The sequence below is a fragment of the Brachycentrus maculatus genome, unplaced genomic scaffold (genome assembly GCF_059751285.1).
Source record: "Brachycentrus maculatus isolate JH-2025_06_01 unplaced genomic scaffold, ASM5975128v1 h1tg000781l, whole genome shotgun sequence".
Classification (NCBI taxonomy): Eukaryota; Metazoa; Arthropoda; class Insecta; order Trichoptera; family Brachycentridae; genus Brachycentrus; species Brachycentrus maculatus.
This window is the reverse complement of record NW_028281509.1, coordinates 75,304-99,326: the sequence shown is the minus strand read 5'-3', so window position 1 is coordinate 99,326 and position 24,023 is coordinate 75,304. Positions and strand designations below refer to the sequence as shown.

Below are 24,023 nucleotides of genomic sequence, written 5' to 3'. Positions count from 1 at the left end.
AAAAAAAAAATACAATAAAAATATAGAAGCCATACCAATTCAAAAGTAAAAAGGATATAATATAATATTTGATTTTTTTACATCTCAAGACAGATGAAGAACAATATGAAAAACTGGGCATTTACGGGACTTACGACTGTCATAGACTGGTTTATATTATAACTTTACACACGTGTAACAATAACCAATTCTACCCATGATTGACAACCACACTACTCAAATTCTTGGAACTTCTATATATTTTGTTCAAATTCGAAACATAGTGCTTGAATCACTAGAATTTCACTAAAGACATCTATGGTAAGATGAAATAAGCTTTTTTATTGACCAGAAACTCTTTCATTTTTATGTAAGGTCCGAATCCTGAATTATAATCAGATACATGAGAAATACTAGAAAATATCCTTAAAATTTTATTATTTTTGCTTATAATTTGACCAGTTATCATATTAAGTGTAAATGTGTAAAACGATCATGATAACACTGCGTTTATACGACACAGTGCCCTATGCACTATTAGGGTGCGGATAAGGGTTTTATTATATTATTATTATATCATATTAAGTGTGTCTAAATACTTGTTCACAAATCTGGATTATCTCCAATAATAGGAGTTTTATTTCTTTTTTTTATATTTCAACATATAGATGAATAGATGAACATGGAATATATATTGTAAGTCAAATAACCTTTTCTTTCTTTATGAATATTTCTTTATGAATCTTTCTTTCATCTCCTTTCTTTATGAATACCACCTTTCATCTGATACCACCACCATCCACTGTGATTTCAAACCCACAAATGTGAAGGGAATGAAAACGAAAAAACTCATTTGAAAAAAAAATGTACTTGATGTACAATATATACTTCATACAGAAATTCAGAATTGTAAATACATGGGAAAAATATGGTAGTGAGTTTGAAAAAACTTTCATATTTTGGATTTCATTAAAATTTTGTTTATACCCACTTTATCCTAGTTTCAGTTACAATGAAAACAAAGCTGTAGTAGGTATTTAATTTTTTTTTTCAATGGCAGACGTCACAACATCAGGATAGCCGCAGGGCCCCCTTATCTAGTCAATACGGATCGACAACTGGTTTAAAATGCCAAAGGCGTAAAAGTCCAAAAATGTTCTAGTGATTCAGCGAGCAACTGGATCGATGCCTACTATATCATGTTAGTATCTATAATTTCAGTATCGTAAAGGGGAATCCTGCAAATGAGCAAATAAAAAATACATTCTTCAATAGGCAGGGGTGCCAGAATATTTATTTTCAGTTGATGATGTGAACGAATGCGCAGAATATATTGCTATGAATCTTCAACCGTACATATATTTGAAATGAAATATGAAAATGATATGAAACTTAAGGTAGGTAATCATTTTAAGTTACATTTTAAGTGATTCTATATAAATAAAAAATAAAACATTTAGAAAAGATCGATATTTTACTGTATATATTATTAACTGGCACATATTACGTGTCACTAAAGAATATAGTTTTACAAAATACAGCGTTGCCTCACATAATATATGTAGACTGTATATAACGAACTTTCTGTTCGTCCATTACGCGACTCGCAACGAACTTCGATTCATAAAACGGACTGTATCGTAGTTCATCTTGCCGCTTGCTTCAGTTGAAGAAGAAAGAGAATCAGACAACCTTATAAAGGTTTTTCAAGAAGCCAGCAGCCAAGAAGCAAACAATGGAAGAGGCAATGCCAAGAAAAGGATTTGACCCAGCAAGCCTTGGCATTCTCTCCTCAAAGAGTGACTAAAATTGGATAAAAAAACCGTTATATTTTTTTTAAAGTAACAGTATTATGTTTAATGCTACATAATGATTTAAAAACGGCATGCATTTTTATTTGAAAATGCGTATGAACTTGATCTTGGTACGAATTAAGTACGTTAGGCGAGGCATCGCTGTAAATGTAAGTACTTCAAGTAAATGTTTGGCGCTGTTAGTTTACACTATGTTTATCATCTCCGACAAAATCTCATCCAACGGTTATGTAAAGTGATATTTACTGCTTCTCAGCACTTTTTCTTATTGCGCCGGTTTCATGTAGGTACATGGTAACCACTGATAAATAAACTCACGTCGATTTTTGTATAAAAATGTTGATATCTTTCGCCGGTAACTAAATATATTATGTAGGTACTATTATTGTAGTGTGGAATGTATTCTTAAGAAACTGGAAACACGTATTAAAGCATTCAGTGTGAATATTATTAACTTATGGAAGTAATATTCTTATCCAAAACCCGAATAATATAATAATTATATTTTTCAATTTTCTAAACAATGTTGGTTTTACGCTAAAATACGAGAGTGAAACCGTAGAATAGTTTTGTCCAATATCCCGAACAGTTACAATTATTAGAACGCAGTTCTCAAACATTCCTACTGATTTAAAGATGCAAAGTAATACTAAACTTATGTTTTAATGATAAATTCTTTCTCGCGTTCCGTCCTATATCGTTTCCAAATATCCCTCAATGATCTTTAAAGTTTTATGATAAAATATTGCGATAATAATATATGTACAATCATCACTAAATTAATTCAAATACTGATTTTGAATATTTACATGACGTAGAAAAGATTTCTCAAATGAAATCCACGAAACATAAAAACAATCACAGAATATATTATTTCAAATGCGAGACTAAGCTTGAGGTTTTATAACAATTTTATAAATAATGAGAGCGATCTTCCCAACAAAACATTTTTTTGTATGTATATTCAACACAAAGGTAGGTTTTACTCTATGTATATATCTTCCACAGGGTAGGCTGTCTCGATGAACTTCTGGTAAAACCTTTGAAAGGCCCGCCTGAAACAAAGAAGATAATCGACTGAGAATAGGTACATATTACACAATGGAACATTACTTTGAATGTGCGAAAAAAACCGCAATATCCAAAAACGTCAACCAGGGAAATAAAATTATTTATTTTTTCAAAATATAGCTTTACAAAAAATATTACATTTTTTTAAATATCTTCACACATATTATGAATGTGGGAATCGAGCGACAATACTTTTTTTACATACTTAAGATTTCAACGAATTAAATAAATAATTGCAGAACTACAAAATTATTCTATCACCAATTTTTATAATAAGGATTATAATTTATGGTATCAAATACGGGATTTTCAATGTGAATTTTAGGTCTCTCAACTTAAGACGTAGTGTCCATCGTATTTATATAAAAGAAGATGGAAGAAATAAAATTTGTGCATATGATAGGTGTCTCAACTTGAGATCAAGCATATTTCGTATTTATCGGAAATAATATGGAAGTCTGATCATCCTAGAGCTTACCACCTGGCGTTTGGCTTTTCAAGTGATCACTTTATACACTAGTGTAATGTTTACCATTAAACCTATTACTTACCTTGCCTACCTTTAGGATTTCAACGTGTGTTTTTTTATTTTTTCTATACTTGTACTATATAGAATAACCATTTTAAATTGAAGAATTTCTAATTCATTATTTCAAGGGACTTGAAAATATTACCAGCGTTCTTATGACACGAGCTAGTACGAGTTGTCCTAGTTACTGATGCTATCCTTCAACTTAATTTAAGTTGAATTATTAATAATAATAATTAAGTATTAAATATATTTTATTTTACATTATTTAATTAATTTAATTAATTAATTCACAATCTATTGTTATGAATAAAGAGAGTAGGGACTCGATATGATGAATTTGAATAAAAATTATGATGAAGTTATTTACGATTATCTCCAAAAAAATATATGGTCAACATATTTTTTTATCTGGTTTTTTTCTCATTTCATTTCACAATTAGGAATAAATCACTTGGGTCATGTAGTTTTTTTTATCGAATACCTACTGATGTTCGTGTCTTCGAAGTATCAAATCGAGGACACCGGATTTGCCAAGCGAACTGAATATATTTAACATTCATTTGACTTTCAGTATGACATATCATTGAATGGCTGCATCCGCATATGTATTGTACAACACGTATTATGAATAAAGTAGATGTTTTTTAAACTTGACCTCCAATTTTGGGTTGACCACATTTTTACGATCCGTGATTACATTTTTATCAAACACTAGATTATTCATCCGACGGATGATATAGAAATCTACAATCTGTAAGTCCACCACCGTCAGACGAAATTCCATATCTATCAAAATCACAACTGATGTGCGAAGGGAATCCAACAAAACTGAATATAGGAGTACATTCAACAAATTCAATGAATCATAGATATTCAATAATGGGCAGAAAATTGTGAGTGTTACATAAGTAAATAAAGTCGTACACTCTGGAATGCTCATAATATAAAAAAAATACCTGTTCTGTATTTGAGATTCTCAATATTTCTAGGTAAGAGGTTTGACGCTTTAAAAAAAATATAAACATAAAACGAATATCAAAACTTCCATTTATTCAACAAAATTAAATATGTAACAAAAAGAGTAAAGAAACTGATTATTTTTCCAATCTTGTAATTGAGAAATAAAATCAGTAACCACATTGCGAACCCATAAATGTTTGGGCAGAAATGATATGTGTTCACACACATGAATCAAAGGTTTGCTATGGTCGATATGGAAATAATAGATTTGGTGCGCGGAACTTACTCGTAAACGCCTCAAAGAAATGCAAAAACCACACAATAACTTATTTCAAGGTAATCTTAATATAATACGCTCTTCACGAGCAAATGACCATTGTTTCTCAACTTTCAGTATGATCGAGTGTACTTAACTTATCAATCCTAAATATCATATAATATATTTTTTTGTATTGTAGCAATCAGTCTGAGATTATAATTTAATCATTATTTATTCCACAAATTTTGTCCGCCTTAAGGCGGTATATCCAAAAGCCTGCAAGTTTATTTTCTCTAAACCCAGGAAGCATTTAACATAACTGATATTTTTCTTTAAACACCGTTTTTGTATTGAAAAAAAAATCTTCTAAATAAATATATGGGTTTGAAAAAAAATGCAAGGTAAGCATACATATTTAATAAAATCAAATTCCGATATAAATTCTAAAACAAAATGTGCTCGGAGACACGTCTGGCTCCTCGCGATTTTTTTTAAACTGCCGCTTAATGAATTGAATGTTTGCGAGTAACCCCTTAAGGCTTGAGTTCTTGCGTATTTAATTATCCCGACTTCCGATCCTAGGCTTAAAAAAATCCGTGCTCTGATAAGATACTGCTAATTTGTATATGTAATATTCTACGTACCCAACTGCTTCCGCCACGGGTCTAGTGGACTCCTGTCCTCTGAAAACATGGCAAGCAAATCTCTGAAGTGTCGGGTGCTTTGTTATGAAGCCCAAGTAACGGTGGTCTCTCGGGTGAAATGCGCAGAACGACACGTTCTTTAGGGAGTAAAAGTAGTCAATGCACGGGGCATTGTCACGGCGCTGAAATAATAAAAGAAAATCAATGTAATTATTATTCTTCTTCTTCTTCGCGCCGCCCAGGACGACCACTGCTGACAATTCTTTGGCAGTTCTCGTCAGAACTTCGGGACGCGGATCTGACTTGGGAGGATGCAAGGGAGCTGGCAGCCGACAGAAAGGCCTGGAGACAGTTTGTGGACTCCATATGCTCCATCTAGGGAGCGGATATGGTTTAATTAATTAATTAATTATTTAATTAATTTAATGTAATGTCACCTTTGCTACATTCGTAACCAATAAAAAAAAGGCAGTCCTTTTGTTGTTTGCAGTTTTTCTTGCAAATATGAAGAAAGCCCGAATTTATTAGTTACCACAGTCCCCATATTGCGTTTGTAACAAAAAAAATCATTTACTTATTTGTTAATAAACGAGTAAAAATGTGAATCGATTATTTTGACAAATATTGTTTTATTTATTCTAACAGTCACTGGATTATTCACCCTACGGATGATAAATCAATAAATTGGAGTAAGCTTCACGAATTTCTCAATTTAAGGCGCCACCGTCTGCCAAACAAAATGTATGAAATAACAACTACCATACTTATACACAACTAGCTTACAATTTGAGTGGAATCCAATAACGTTGGAAACATACATCTTTTAATATTATAGCAATCTGGATGTTCTATAATGGGCAAAAGGCGAACGTTACACAAATACTCGGACTTCTTTCATTATATTTCTATATAAATTATAATTCACCTATGGTATGCTCTAAGGTTGATTTCAATTATTTTATTTATCTTATTGTGAGATTACATCTTGAGAATTGTACTTGAGGAAAGTTTTAAATTATTTATTTGTAAAGATTGAGAAGCGAGGAATAGATAAAAGAACGCATATTGCGTTACTCCATTAATCAGTTACAGTAATACATCCTGATGCCCTGATACCTTTATATGTAGAAGCGTAAAAGAGCGGATTCAATGTGGTCAAAATGCAATCTCTGAAATGGATGTACGTAAAAGGGTTTGCGACGAAATGTTGTGTGGTCACCAGAAATCGAAGAATACAAAAGCATGAATGTGATATGAATTTGCATGTAAGAATAAATTGGTATGAGGCTCTATTTCCTTTGTCTAGACACAATCGACACCGACTTGACTGCATTTGTTCATGGTTATTTCTATCAAATTCTACATTTGTTTCATCACTTTTACTGCACCGCTGACAGGCGCCGTGGTGTAATTGGGTAGACGATCGACTGCGAAACTGACGTCGCGAGTTCGTTTCCCGCCAATTGCTAAATAAATTCAAGAAAAAGATATTTTTAATTGGCCTTAATATTTGTGATGTATTTTTCACATTTACATTACAAATCCTTATAAAGCTCTAAAAGTATAATAGGCTTTGCGGGTAGTCCCATTGAATAAATATGTTTAATTATACTGAATTGAAAAATAATAATACTTTTCAGGTATTAATTTTAAATATTGCGCATTGCATTTACTGCACATAAATTTAGTAATGACAACTGATTTTTTTTCTTACAGATATTCATCATCCTCAATTAACCGGTTATTCAGCATTATATAACTTAAATTAACGTCTTTTAGTAATACAAAAAAAAATTGATTTATACTACTCAATATATGTTTTAATTTACCCCTGGCTTTGATCTATCCACCATTCGTAGTCCTTGATCGGAAACTTCCAGAATACAGGATTGGGATCTTGGTTCTGCGTCAGGATCGCCAACTATTTTCTTTACAGCTTGGCACACGACACCAGTTCCTTTGTGTGCCAATGTCTCAACAGAACCTAAATATCTGTAAAATGGGTAAAAAAAATGTATATTTCAATATTTACATATTATATTTATTAAACATCGACAGAAACATAAAAGCACCACATTGTATGACCATTTAAGCGGGACCAAACCCTTCATGAAAGCAAATATACCCATTATGGAATAATAGCATTATACAAGCTGTAAAGCTATTGTAAAAACATATGTTTATGTGATAATTCCAAACCATCTAAAACGACTGCTAATATAAATTCCATATCTATTATCTTAATTTGTGATCACGTATAAATTACATCGTATAAAAATACTTTATACTATCTACCTAATTCGAAGATATTTATACAATTATTCATTTCAACCATTTAAAAAATAGCCTTTTCACAACTTACCCCAACAAATAGCGCTCCCTCTTCACTTTTATATTAGCGGGGTCGAAATCATTATAATCCATGTCCACTGCATATGCCGATGGAAATATTCCTTGTCTTCCTGTTCTTAAATTTACTCCTGAAAAAATTGTATAGTATAAAAAATAAATTCTGCGTGGCTACCCCGCATAAATTCTGCGTGGCTACCCAGTGCCAATACTACCTATTGTTGTACTCGCATAATAGTATGTAAGGGTATTTTTGAGAAATTGTTCGAGAAACCACAACACATTGTGTAATTCCGTTCAAATCATACTTCGCAATATTCAGTGGTTGTAATGACTCATAACATATGATATATGAAATGAGTCGGAGGCAGTTACTCGAAATGAACTATTATTTATAATTAAAGGCGTAAATATTCGATTAGCCTGTGAAACGGATTCCGCAACCACTCGGTTTAATGTTTTTCAGTGTGATTTTAGCGGTTTCCAAGCAGTAAACACTTCCATGCATAGTGCAGGAATTATATTATTGTAGAATTCATATTGCGACGCAAACGTGGTATTGCATTCAATGTCACGGTCATTGGATTCTCAGATCACGGACTTGTACATCCATGTGTCTCCGATACTTATTATTCTTACTGTGTACTTAACGGTTGAGACGTGTTTAGTATACCTTGATAACAATTTCGTGGGATTTGAATCCAGCAATCGTGTGCAAATATTTGGACACACTCAAAATGTTATACGTATCTTTTTATAGCCCACTTAAATTCTATCGCTGACTTGATCTCATCAACAAGATTTTATAATTGTATCTGAAGACAGTTGGCCGCATTTAAAAAGGGTAATATATCCAAAATTAAACAAGGTTATTGGATCAATTTCTGCTAATATTTAAATATATAAAATTATGTATATTGTGACGCGTTTCGTCTTATTAAGACATTATCAAACCCGAGTTGATAATGTTTAATAAGACGAAACGCGTCACAATATACATCATTGTATACATTAATATAAAAGTAGAATTCAATCCAATAACCTTGTTTGAATTTGGATATATTACCCAAAAAAAACAAGATTTATACTGTATTCATGTGCTCTGAGTGTGTTTAGAAAATTGTCAAAAATTACCCACCCTCGCACCAAAGATCTTCAGCCTCCTTTTGTACGTATAGTGGGTCACCTATCTCTACTTCGATTTCCCCGTGATGCCTCGGTATAAACTTGTGAAGTCCTCTGTGAGTTGCTTCTAATAGTTCCAATTGACTGAATGAGACTCCTCCTCCGGCAGCTCCAGGGTATGTACTGCAGCTTGAAGTCGGTGAAATGGATCCTAAGGGACGATTAATAGGTTTATACTCGATTATTCAGTTACGTTTTCTTGCTTCCGTAGTATAAAGATAAGAGCGTTTAGCTACCGTTGGTTCGATTAAGGGGGGGGGTTGGGTCAATATAAATAATTTATTTATTGTAACTGCAGACAGTTGATAGAATTCCATATTGAATTGTTTGGTAATATATCCAAAATAAAACAAGGTTTTTGTTGGATTGAATTCTACATTTATTTATGTATATCTTAATACGTGACGCGTTTCGTCTTTTAAGGACATTATCAAACACCACCGGAGTGTATTAAGATATACATAATTAAATTTAGAATTCAATCCAACAAAAACCTTGTTTTATTTTGGATATATTACCCAACAATATGAATAAACGCGGTTTGCACTCTCATATTTATTCGATTCAGCCTTTACTCTATCGTCTACCGTACTGGAGGTCCCGGGTTCGATACCCAGGGGGGTTAAAATAAATGTAAGTGATATTTTCACTCTAATATTTATTCAATACTACCCTAGACTGGTACCTGAAGCGGAAGACTGATCATCACCTTTCCTTCATGTGCTAACGATCAAGATAACACCGCGTTTATATGATGCAGCGCCCTATGCACCATCGGATGCGGATGAGGGGGGGTTTTATGATAAAGTCACCTTTACATCACACAATAACCGATCAAGATAACTCAGCATCGATATGATGCAGCGTACTATGTACCATTGAGTGTGGATAAGGGTTTGAAGGAGAATTCTTTACCATTTTTCAGATTTCCGATTAAAATTTAAAATTAATTAGTTGAACGTTCATATGCCATAATCAGCATAATTTGTATATTTACTACGTCGCCATTTTCTACTCATTCATAAAACGACTTAGAATGTATGATTGAATTATGTTTTTTCGAGTTAGGCCTTAAGGGCAAGTATTCGTTAAATCGCAACATTATTTTCTCTAAAATAAGGTAACATTTTTTTCTTAAAATATCGTTTTTGCATTGAAAAAATGAGTCTATCTACGAAATAATTATATTGTTTTGAAAAGAAAAGAGTTATTAAAAAGAAAAATTATTTTTAAAAAAAATCTAAAAAACGAAAAAATGTCCAACATCTTCTTCTGGTTCATGTAGGCCTTGTGGCTTGTTTTTAAGAGAGATTAGCCTCCTGCGATGTCGATTCCCAGCTGTCAATTCATCTCTTTGGTGGCCTACATTGGCGTTGCCCTTGCAGTGCAATGTGAACGAGTCTGAACGGTTCCATACTCCTCAAATGCTCATACCATTGTCTTCTTCGTCGCCTTCCCCAAATCCAATATACATTCTTTAAAAATATCGGGAATTGTAAAATAAAAACACTTGTTTTTTAACAATTGAGTTTATTGTATTACGACGACTTGTTTCGGAAACTATGCTTCCACCTTCAGGTCTCAATATAAACTGTTTATATTTAGACCTGAAGATGGAATCATATCTTCCGAAACTAGTTGTCATAATAAAATAAACTCAAGTGGTAAAAAGCAAGAGTTTTTCTTTTACAATTTAATCATGTCTTATCACAAAGTGAATGCAGAAACAATAAATAAAATAGAGGTAAAAGACGCGTTACCTCTTAGGTGGCCGGCCGCTGATTGAATTCTGTGTTTGTGAGTAAGGCCTTAAGTAAGGACATTCATGAAATGTAGGTTAATCATGTCGGGTTTCAGTATATATATACCTGTGTGAATGATTTGAAGCGGGGTGGGTGATATGCTCTTGGGTCCGGTGTCAGCAGGCGAATGGGCGGTGCTGTGTCCGCTGTCCACGTCGCCCAGGCTGTGCAGCCTCTCCGAGTCCGGACTGGAGTCCTCGTCCAGCAGGTAGCCGCACTTCAGCACCAGCAAGGGCCGGGCCAGGGGCGGACCCGACATGGAGGCGCCCATCTCCTCGGCCAACGAAGCCGGCCCTGAGCACAGCGCCATCACCGAAGCTAGATAAAAGATTCAATAAAAAATCACCAATATCAATAAATAAACGCACACGTGGATAAATAACAACATAGAAGGTTGGATGAAACTGAACGATACTCTTTTTTGACATCACCCAATATTTTTTTTTCGTTCGTTCAAACCCTTATCCGCACCCTAATGGTGCACAGGGCATTGCATTATATAAACGCAGTGCTATCTTGATGGTTAACACACGAAGGAAAGGTGATCAGCCCTCCGCTTGAGGTACCAGTAAAGGGTAATATTGAATAAATACAAGACAGAAAAATTCACTTATATTTATTTAACCCCCCCTGGGAATCGAACCCGGGACCTTCTGTACGGCAGCCGAGGGTGCTGACCATTACACTACGGAGGCGGACAATAATGTAGGTAAATATTATTTCGGATCAGACCTCAGCAAGGTTGGGTCGAGGGGTGAGTAATAAGTGGAGGGACATAGTCACGGGAGGGTCGCATATTGGCGGAGTTCGATTTCCCACTCAGCTATTAACTAATGACATTTTGAGTGTGTCCAAATACTTGTTCACAAATGTGGATTGTCTCCAATTAGAGGAGTTATTTTTCATATTATTTTTTTGACATCTTAACAAAGAAAAATAACATGGAAGTCTGGGCATTTACGGGCTTACGACCGACTGGTTTAAGTGATCACTTTACACACGTGTAACATTCACCAATTCTACTCATGATCGACAACCACACTACTCAAATTCTTGGAAGTTCTAGTTAGTTAAGTGAAATTTCTTAGACGGCGATTGGATAATCGATAAAATTGGACTAGAATTGTGATTGAAATTTCAAGGACGCGTCACGTGTATTAGGCACATTTCGTTAAATGAGAGAGAAGAAAGATATAACGTAAAGGGAATGAGAAAGAGAGCTATACATTCTGACGCTACGGGACGGTACAAAGCGATATATTCAACGATATAAAGCGATGGAATAAGATATTCTAAATAAAATTAAGCGTAACCTGGCTCTATGCATTACCGGAAGCTAACTGAATTTTATTGTTGCGAGTACGGCCTTAAGTCAATGTTCATACAAGAAGTTGACACTCGATAGATTTTCGCTGACTCTCGAAACTCAATCCACAGAATTATTTTGAAAAATTATACAAAACTTGACGTATTTAGAAAGACATGAAGAATTGTGAAACAAAGTCTCATGTCGGACACGTTCATCGCTTATCAGTTTTTTTTCCTGGAACTGAGCTGCCCGTGAACTGATTTCAGATAATCTTTCATATACACAAATACTAACACTTAAAACATTCGTAGGTGTTACGAAGCAATTTAATATAATATTTAATCGTGGGCTCCCAAGAGCGAGGTCATCATAAATGATGCAAAAACAAGTCTTATCAGAGTGCAAAAATATAAAATTATGAAATAAATATATTAAGGAAAAAACAACTTTTAAACGTTATAAACTGACAATCACAATTACATATGATTGGATATACATTCTCTCGGGGGGGGGGGTGAAAACATATATTAGTGATTTTTTTTACACTATAATATTCATTTATTACTACTCTGGACTGGTCCTTGAAGCGCAGGAGTGATCACCTTGCCTTCATGTAAGTAACGATCAAGATAACACTGCGTTAATATGATGCAGTGTCCTATGCTCCACGGATAAATATTTATAAGTATATTTATTTTAAAAAATCTTAATAGTTACTACTTAATACTCTTATTAAAAGGTATAAAAAAATACAAGTACAATTCATGAATATCTGACCAGTCTATTTTAAATCCAACTGTGAGCAAAAAATTCATTCGGTACGTAATCCTTTTTATCACTTCATCGAAAGTGAACATACCTCTTAATTGCGTATGCATAACAGCATCTTTTGATGCAAGAATATATGGTCAACATAAACTAAAGGACATTTCGAGGTCTCATAACAGATAAATTTAAACAGAAAGAGAATTGTATTATATGTATTTGTTCTTTTCTAACAACAATAGACATATTTAAATGACGCTTCGGTACAGGCACATGTTTTATAACGTTTATATTTTTACCAGTACACTTTGGTCTGTTTTTATACGGATCTTTTTTATGCGATTTTGAAGTTATGCGATTTTCAAATGAAGTGGAATTTATCCCTTATTTTTTAATGCAGTTCCAGTCTTTTTTAAGCGAATTCGCATAAAAAATCTAAAATGTAGACTAGTGCAGGTTTCAACCGTTAAAGTGTGATATTGGAAAAAACAAAAAAAGCACTTGTAATTTGGATTGAAGACGTATCTCAAAATTGATTTCCCATATGTGGATATTTAATCAAAGAAAAAGCTCTTCTGTTTTTTGATGATTTTTTAGTTAAAAAATTTTATGCGATTTTCGGTACATTCCATAATATTGTTTGAAGTTATGTGGTTTTTAAAAATAATGGAACCTATCCCCCAGTTTTGTATGTAGTTCGAGTCTTTTTTTATGCGACTCCCCATGGAACGTATTTACTGCATAAAAAGAGACCTTTTATAACTTATACACTTGCGTATTTATATGAAGAATCATCTGTTATAAAATTTGATATCAGATAGTTATTCTTGGGATGAATAGTAAATCGTATGTGTACGAGTATGTTAAGTACGTATACGATGTCGGAAGCCTTTAAAGTGAATTACGTAGGCGAGGTCGAAAACATAATTATTTTTCTTATTTTGCAGTAAATTTGTATGGAATTTTGTGCATCTTCCATATAAAATTGTTTAAGTCCTGTGTAATGTTTTTTTTAGAGGGTAAAGTTATTTTGTCAATTCCATGGGTTATTATAGAATTGATGACAAAGATCTAAATAGTTAAAATGGAACTTCATTCTCATTTTTTTCGGTAATTTTTCGGAGGTATTAGTAGCCAAACAGGTATTTAAAGTATTCTATCCGTGTTTTTACGTGCAAGCTTGGATGGGCTTCCAAAAAATCATTTTTTTTTTGTTTTTATTTATCTTGGTAACTCAATATTGGAGTTGTCATTTTTGAAATGATATAGCATTTTATAAAGGACATCCTCAGTTGCTGTTTTGAGTAGACTCGTCAGGATAGCTAATAATTATTACATTCTTACCACCGATTTTATATTAGAGTCTAATTTATCCACCCCTGGGATCAATCTATCATCATGGTTATTATATAGAAATGGGCTGAGACTGCACCCCTGTCTGATATCTAAGGAAGTGAGTACAGTATTGGATAGTTCCCCATTCTCTTAACATATTTAGGTGTAACTATTTGTGTTTGCGATTCGGATAGTATTGATTAGTACACACCTGCATGGCGTTTGATAAATAAGTCATGATCACACCATCGTTCAAAGATGTAATAGACCAACCAAATGGATCATGAAGAAATAATAAGTTTTTCGACAATGGTTTTAAATACGTGAAAAATATATAACTGTTATCGCGGGGAATTGTGTCATTTTATCTTTTTCAGTGTCAGGGTCAGTATGACTCGTAATAAATTTAATCGTTCCTATATATTAAACACGCCATGGTTTTACACAAGAACAAATCAATAAATGAAATGTTAAGGTAGAACTGTAAAGCTTTTTCTTCGGCTTAGGTATCACCCTCAATAAAAGGTAAAGCCGTACTTAATTGAGTGTTCCACCCTACTCAAGCTGTCATTTAGAAGGAAATAGCACCACAATTTAACCTAATTAAGTTAATGGCATTTAATAAATAAGAAGTTAAGTGATCAATAAGTATATAGGAATTAGAAATTTTATTTTTATCAATAACATAAATAAAAAAATTGTGATTTAAAAAAAGGAGATATTTTGCGTATAAAATTATAAAGCAATACAATATATACAAATAAAAATACCGTTTGGAAAAGAGGTTCGATACAATTAACTAGATTCATATTTATATAATATACGTCGCTGGTGATGAAACAACCATTATTATACAAAATATAATATAAAAATATCAGTATTAAAAGTTTTTTTGGCCTCCACTTTATTAATTTTAAATAAACGACTTACGTTATTACTTTTACATGTGATTAAGTCTAAGAAACTTTGATGATTTTTATTTTTAAAAAAATATTGTAATCTTTATGGATTATTGAATTATCCCTACAAAGTTCTGAATTTAGTGACATTGAACACCATCCTTAGTCATAATAAAATTATCTCGTATTAATAAGAATATATATATATACATATATATATATATATATATATATATATATATATATATATATATATATATATATATATATATATATATATACACATATATATATATATATATATATATATATATATATATATATATATATATATATATATATATAAATGGGATATAAGGATTCATTTCAAGCAATAAATTTCGTAAACAAGTCTTTTTTCTTCACAAATCAATACAAAGTTGGAGGCCGATAAAAATAAATCTATGCCGTTAATAAATTGAAAACACGTTATCTCGTGACTAGATTATTTTTTAAACCGGTCACAAATCCTTTATTTTTTAAGGACAAAGATGCTGTTTTTCTGTATGATATGATAATGTTTTTATAAAAGTTACTAAAAATGTTTGTATCTATTACATATGTAAGAGATCCTGATTTGGTGGCTTCATTTAAAATTTTCAGAGGCTTCAAAAGTTTTTGAATAAATTATACCGACCAATTCAAGGCTATGAAGATGTTAAATGAAGGTGAATTAATTATATCCTATCAACCTGATTCAATGTGACCTAGGCGCTATTTATTAAAATGAACTAACTTGTTTTAATGTTTTGTTTCAAATAATCGTTGATTTTTTTCATTCGACAAAATATTTTCATTTCAGACTACATTTTATGTAATTTTTCAATGTATTTTTAGTATTTTATTAATTGTTTATGGAGTCACTATGCGGTAATATTATAATATTTTTAGTAAAATTTTACTTCTTACATTCCACTATTTCTTAAAATGTATTATGACACCGTACGTAAGAAATGCTGTGTTTAAAAATGATGCGGAATGCATTGAAAAACGCGTTGAAAACATTTTAAGGTATTACTAAAGTGAGATTTAAATAAAATAGTATTAGGATATTATAAATGCAAATTTATTTCTTTTTGTGATATCTGTTTCGGCGTGCTATAGATCTAAACGTTTAAAAAATATATTTTTAATGACATAAGTTATACTCAAATAACCGTTACCCTATTTTTCGACAAAAAATTAACTATAAGCTTTTGTTTAAAAAATCATAACATTGTTTTCAAGGATATCACAATTATTCGCTAGGCAGACACTCGTTTGACCCGTTTGACAGCGTGCATGCATGTTTTTCTGCAACAAGTGGTTGCCATCCAAATTGTCTGCAGATTGCAAGCATTAGACAATGTCAAATATATAATTAAATTTAACGTTAACCCTTGCCTTACGATGCTAAAAACTTCCACGCGTTCCGGTGATATGTATATTGTACACCATATGAAAATGTGATTTAAAAACGGGAATAGAGTGAATATCCCTAAATGTTGCTTTTATAGATTATAGTTGAAACGTATAAATTGAAACGTATAAATTTTGTAATGTTAGCTCTGATAAGTACCTAAAAAGAAAAAAAAATACATCGTAAGTATTCGCCACAGCTAGACAACTATCCAGGACGACGCGCGACATCTTGTACGCAACTAAAATGAGATCGTCCGAAGCATTATGAAGCCGCTTACGCGTGTACGTAAAGTACGGCACGCACGCATACTCTGAGAAACGTCTGTGTATTGGTGATTCTATCTCCGATTTATTTTACAATTTATTTATTCCGTCGCTGCAAATGAATTACTTTATATTATAATACTTTTTGTAACACGTATTGTATATAATATTGTGAGGTGGGGACGACAACGAAGGTGATACTGGAATGAACATATAAACAGAATGTCAAAAGATAGACTTCCACATATTGCCATTCAAGGTCACCCTGAAGGACGCAGACCCCCAGGCAGACCTCTGAAAAGATGGAAAGACAGCTGGGAGTCAACATCCCAAGAGCGACATGCGGAGGCTCAAACAGATCCCTATGATCTACAAAAAGAAGAACAAGAAAAGGGAGAAGAAGATGATGATGAAGAAGTATTAGTATTACGGAAGAATACAAAAAATTCTGAGCCCGTATCTCTTATATTTTATTCTGATATTCTCATTTTTAAACTCTGGTTGTAGTAAAAACATATCACCGGGAGGAAAAGGTTAATATACAATGTATTCGAATCAATAAAAACGACATTTTTTAATAATTTTTGTGCATCTAAGAACATGAAATATAACATTTTTAAAGAAACAAAAATAAATGTGTTGGGTAAAATATTTTTACACACGTATCTAATGAGATTTTCCATCGACAATTACACTTTTTAGTTCAAAGCATTGAAAAAACCCGCAATTTTTTTCTTATTAGGATGGTGTTGGAAGTAAATCGAGCTTAAAATTGAAAAGTGACTTCTGGCGCAAAAAAAGGTTGGGGGCCCATGATATCATTATCTCCACAATGTAAAGAGATATAAAAAATATATTACATGTTTCAAAGCACATAAAAAATTCGCTGTTCTTTTTACTTAGAAGTTATGTTGGCAGTATAAAGAATTTAAAAATGTGCGAAGGTGAAAATGTCCAAATTCAAATGCCATTTATTTACGACGCATTGCTAAAATATTTTTTGGTTTTTCTTGATAATGCTAATGTTCGTTTGTTCAAAATCTCAAATATCCTTATATACTGATTACGTTGAAACACACTTTTTACACCATGTTACATTCGATACGCACGTGTTTTTTTAATTGTTGTAAAAAACAGGTTTTCAGGCCAAAATGGCAATGGCTCATAGCGGACAGCGTGCTTCTTGACAGCTAATAAAATATTTGAAATGAAATATGTTTGAAATGTGTCAAATTTCTTTCTTTTACAGCTCGTTTAAAATGCCACGAATGATTTAAGATTATGAATACGAATTTAATGGTTGTTATAACGGTTTAAAAAAAAACGTTTATATAACTAAAAATTTATTTGATTTTTGTTTGATTGATTCCTTTGCTGCTCAGAATACTTACTAAACATAATTCTAATCTAAAATCCCCACTCATTAAGAAGGTTTAATCCCCACTAATTAAATTTTAAAATATCCTAAAATATTTTAATTTATAAAATATAAATTTCCAGTTTCGATTCTCGCGTTGAATGAAATTTTAAAAAAATACATTCGTGTTTCTTCCAAATCTTCTATGGTGTTGTTCAGCAATTGGTTACAATTATTATTTCAAAATAAGAAATTGCCAACACAGTACCAAATGGAGTATAAATCTCTAAATCGGTGTTGGAAAAGATCTTATTTTCTCAATTAGCATTAAGCAGGCAAGATAATACACAAATAATAATTTCTTGTATTTCCCTTTCTTTACTATACATAATAACGAACGTGTTACCTGTCTGCCAAACAAAACTCTTCGTCCTCTTTTTAAACATTCAGACGATATCAGGATCCAGCTTCTTCCAAACCATTTGTCTTCCCTGTCACGGATAAAGAGATAAAGAGTATCTTTAAAATAAACATTCAATCAGCATGATGGTAGAATATTTTCAAATCAGCTCAAACGCAATTAGTCGCCAGAAATGAGAAAGAAAAGCTGAATGTCAATGCTCAAATTTAAAGAATTTGAAATTACATATTATAAACAGTTGGGTACATATGTATGTACTTAAGATCAATAGTTTGTCGGGGTTAATTGAACATTCGTTTGAAAATGCCATAACTAGGCGAAACAATTGTCACAATATTAATTTTTATGTGATTTTTAACAATCAAATACAACTTAGTAGACTCAAAGTATCTGGGTTTGATTTAACAATTAATACATAAATTAATTGAACATTTATAATATGCTAAATATTGTAAAATATTACCTCAAGGGTACTTTACATGATAACATTATTCAAACCGAACTCATATAGTAACATGTACGATTAACATCGAATTTATTAATGACATTACTTGATCAAAATAATTCTTAACATATGGTATTTCATTGAAAACAAGCATATTTAAAGACAAATCTCACGACTTTAGTATATATTAGTTCAATCTAAAAGTGAACTATAATAAGAACAAATTATAGAGCATGTATGAATGTATAATTACTGTTTTTTATTCACCTTGAATGATTCTCAAGGCGAGATTTTCTCAGCAAATGTTTTCCCGGCGAGATATGACGTCTGGTTAAGGAAAGCTTTAGCAATATCGATGTCTGCTCCAAACATACAACCAGCGCCCCGACGGAAAACTTGAGAACTTTTAGTCTAGTACACCGGCGCCGTCAGCCATAATATTTTATATTCGCAACATGTCAACAAATTTCAAATTTCCCTTTTAAAATTGCCCATCGTCGACAGTATTCAATCGCAAATACAGGGAAAATTATGTCACAATCGCAAAAAAATACAACGGATAATCAAGAACGCACCCCTGGAATTCAAAATACATTATATAACATTATAGTTTAAAGAATAAAGCACGCTTTCACGAATTATCAAATAATTACAAAAAATTAATACATATCAACTACAAAAACATTATGAAATGAAACAAAAACTGAAAATAAAATAAACTGTTTAAAACATTACATTTCACTTAAAATTCATTAAAATCTGGAAAAAATGTTAATATATTTTCTAAGGGAAATACAAGAAATCATATTGAGAAAAACTTTCTCAAAATGGTTGTCTAATAATACATTATTTAGTTGGTAAAAATGTTAAGATTTTAATAATCATGGGAAAATGGATGGACAAATTTTAATGTTACGTCAATGTTAATCACGTCATAATAATTATATCAAATCGTATATTCCTCTGATCAAAAAAAAATCAATAGTTTTACCTAAGTTTATAAATTCAGTAACCCGTTGAACAAAATCACGTAAGCACGTTTTAACAATCTCAGCTTTATGTAAGGTATCGAAGTTAACGATCTTATAGGTAGTCCGTTTGATTTGGCATACGTCGATGTAACATCTATCTTTAATTTATTATTCTTTGGAAAAAGAAGAAAGTGGAAAAGTACTACCCGCATAAACAAAATACTTTGTATTTAAAAAAAATATATTTAATAATACATGTATTTGGCTTATATTTTCTATCGGTCTAAGTATGCGTGTTTGTATTATTCGTTTCTCTATTTTAATTTTCAATTACTTATAGCGATTCAGTTACCTTATTATTTATACAATTTAGAATTTACATTATGATTATTTAGGTTTTTTTCTTTATTTTTCTTCTGTAATACACGTAGTTTTATCCATTTTTAAGTAAAATATCTTATGTGGCGATTCTATAATCGCAATTAGACGAGAAGGGAGATAAAATTTCAAAGACGCATCACGTAGGCAAATTTCGTTACATAGGGTAAATAAAAACTGATTGGTTTACTCGGGGCGCACTTTGGCAAGCGTACTACTTAACGATTGTGGCGCCATCTGCACATGGCGAACGCAATCACCAATTATAAATTGAGACATAGACGTATAAATTTATGATTGAATTTTAATTTCTTTTTTGAGTTTTGATTTCATCAGTTTTGATTTTCATGAGTTCTCGGATGTCGAGTTTGAAATTATTGGACTATATTTTTTTGTTTGCCTACGTAGTGAAGGGGTAAGCGCGTATAACCACTGCTATGAAGGTCCCGGGTTCGATTTTAAAAGCAGGATTCCTGGATTCGATGTACTAATCAATAACAGTATAAATATCAAATAAACATAATTTTTTATGCCAATTTTTATTATTGTTTTTCTTTTGAGATGCTTTCTCTCTCTCTCTCTCTCTATCCGTCTCTCAAAGTAAATTGATTTTATTCCTATATAAATCTTTTATAAGGAATTTCACTTCTACCACGTATAAAGTACTTCACACAATTTACTTATTTTATATAAAGTAAAGAGAAAAGTGATGAAAATCACCAAATAAGTAGTTTTATTTGGTTCCCTTTAATTCAATTGTAATTCGATAACGAAGTAAGACTTTTACTACTTAACGACCCTTTTCCACACCCAAAAGTGCAAAGGGCACTGCATATGATTGATCCAATGCTAATTTGATCGTTAATTATATGAATGGAAGGTTATTAATCTTGCGTTACAGATAGCAGTCCAGGGTTGTATTTAAAAAATATTAGAGTTTAAAAAAATACTGATTTTGACTTCCCTGAGAATCGAATCTGGAAACTCCAGCTTTGAACTAAATTTAGCTACTCGCCTTTCAGTTTATACTGTTGCAAATGGTTAATAGATACTTCTGGCATTCGGTCATGATAACCTGGTTGACTTCTATCTGTTTCAACAGATTTAGAATTGTAAAAAACGTATTACGAAATCTAGTCAAAAACGTATTTTAACGGAATCCGAATTGTGGCTGAAACACTATAAATTCATTCCTCAGCGAGTGTTTTTGCCTATAATGTTCACTCCTGAATTACATGAAATTATAGTAACATAAAGAGGAAATCCACTCACGAGTAGGCAAAATTTAAAGCCTGAGTAGGGTCATGAAAAGCGGTGTTGCATAAGCCGTAGCTAGATTTCAGAGTCACTTTAAAAAACGATTTAAAAAAAAAGTGTATGAAACACACACTCACTTACACACACACACACACACGTACACACAAGCATGCAAAAGATTTGAGTGACTCACATTTCTTGTTCTTGGGGATTTCCGGTAGCTTTCTCCTCCTCCTCTCTCCACCGGCCGCCCAGGTGACTGTCGGGCCTCTGTTGACCATCCTGGTGACGCGGAGTCCGTCATCGTCGTCGTCGTCCTCCCCGCTGCTGTTCCTGGCGTGCGAGTCCATCATGATGGGCCCCTGCGCACTCGGCCTCACTTCGCAGGAGCTGTTGGATGACGTAGGCGAGTCTTCTTCAAGACCCACATTCGGCACCAGTCTAACAGTGCGTACAATCACAAATTAGTCATTATTTAAAAAATATAAATATTTATAAATATATATTATATATATATATATATATATATATATATATATATATATATATATATATATATATATATATATATATATATATATATATATAGAGAGAATGTACCCAAATACTGTTTGTTCAAGTAAACCCACTCGGCTTGATTTTTTTTATATATATTTAAATATATAAATTCTTCAATTCCTCACCCCAATGGTGCACAGGGCCCTGCATCATATAAACGCAGTGTTATATTTATCGTTAACACATGAAGGCAAGGTGATCAGCACTCCACTTTGGGTACAAGTCCAGTATAGTATCGAATGAATATTAGAATGAAAAAAACACTTATGTATATTTATTTGACCTCCCCAGGGAATTGAACCCGGGACCTCTAGAACGGTAGCTTAGAGTGCTGACCATTACACCACGGAAGCGGACTAAAATTACCAAGTCGTACCAAGTCTTTTTGGCCGTCCTCATTCTGTTCTACCGCTCACATTCGTCACATGGATTTTCTTGACTAAGAATAACTAATCTCTCGTTATTCATTCGCTCCACACGTCCATACCGCCTTAAAAAAATCTTCTTATTTTTTTTAAATATCTTTAGTTCAGCCTTGCAATTCTTTCATATTAATTCGTTTTTGAATATTCAAAAATACAAAACTATATTTATATTATGTTAAAAAAAAATACCAGAATTTTTTTTTTTGTGTTTTTTTTTGTGTAAATCGATTTTTTTGTGGACCAATTACACACCTTGAAAAAGGAAAAATAAAAATATACATTTAAAATTAACGAATACAATAAAAGGAATATTTAATTGTGTTACATACATTTTTTTTAGATTTACAAAATTTTAAAATCACAAATTAAAAATATTAATTTCTTCATATTCCTTAAATTAGAAAATCATACATAATTTACAACGTCATGCAAATTCAAAATACGATAATCTATAAATTTACTTGATAAATTCAATGAACACTAGCTTATTATTGATTTTATACAAAACTTTACATTCTTCTTAACGTTTTTTCATGAAGAATATATAAAATATCTAATCGCATTAAATGTATTTGTTGAAATAATAATAGGCTCTATGCGGGTATTACGAAATATCATCACTAAGGGTTAGATTGAATTAAGCTTAGCTTTTAAATGAGGGAGTGGAAGCTACGAAGGTGAATGGCGAAAAGACGGTTGATAGACTTACGAATAGAATGGCGTAGAAGAGTTGACATTTTGAGGGTGGCGATTGAAGATATGATGAAACTCTTCGAATTCACTATCAGCCATGACTGTCGCAAGAGATGCGAGTCCACGCGACTCGTTTGGTGCTGGTATCGATTCTGCTAGGGCGCGTGCGTCGAATAGTGCGCCTAAAGTCGGCGCACCATCCCCTAAACGGGCCGGGTGGAGGTGACCATAAGCTAGGAGGATTCGAAACGTCCCAACTTCCATCTAAGTCGCACCCGCAAATGAAATCTTGGAACATTTTTAGTGCGTCCAACATAACCTAACCTAACTCAACCTAACTTTCTTCCTTGTCGCACCCACGAATTAAATCTCGGAACATTTTGAGTGAGTCCAAATAATTGTTCACTAATCTGGATTATCTCAAATACGAAAATACTCTTTTCATTACTTTTGATATAGTCAGCACGCTCTGCTACCATTTTGGAGGTCCCGGGATCGATTCCCAATCATCAAATCAATATTAGTGATTTTATCACTCTAATATTTATTCAATATTACCCTGGGCTGGTACCTGAAGCGGAGGGCTGATCACCTTTCCTTCATGTGTTAACAATCAAGATAACACTCCCTTTATATTATGCAGTGCCATATGCATCATTGGGGTGCGGATAAGGGTTTTTTTTTAATAAATTAAAATGATGTTTTCTAACCTTTCTCAAATATGTGAATACACATAATCCATTATTCGGACCTCACATACAAATTAAAGAGTTTCTGCTTAATAAAAGCATTCTTCATCCCAATATATATAAATGTCTTTGGTGAACTCTCGCATACTTTGTTTCGAGTTTGACCAACACATCTAGAAGTTTCTAGAACTTGAGTAGTGTGGTTGTCATTCGTTGAGATAT

The 24,023-nt window shown here is 32.4% G+C and overlaps 1 protein-coding gene across 1 annotated transcript; it reads right to left on the bottom strand.

Annotated features, from left to right (window-relative positions):
* Positions 1-1,246: 1,246 nt before the first annotated feature.
* On the bottom strand, positions 1,247-23,265 carry Aplip1 (JNK-interacting protein Aplip1). Its single transcript, XM_088275074.1, has 8 exons — positions 23,129-23,265; positions 21,630-21,877; positions 10,662-10,913; positions 8,747-8,944; positions 7,622-7,739; positions 7,089-7,251; positions 5,260-5,441; positions 1,247-2,848 (listed from the first exon to the last, which is right to left on the bottom strand). Exons 1-8 carry the CDS (start codon positions 23,209-23,211, stop codon positions 2,776-2,778), a joined length of 1,317 nt encoding a protein of 438 aa, XP_088131200.1. The 5' UTR covers positions 23,212-23,265; the 3' UTR covers positions 1,247-2,775.
* Positions 23,266-24,023: the final 758 nt, after the last annotated feature.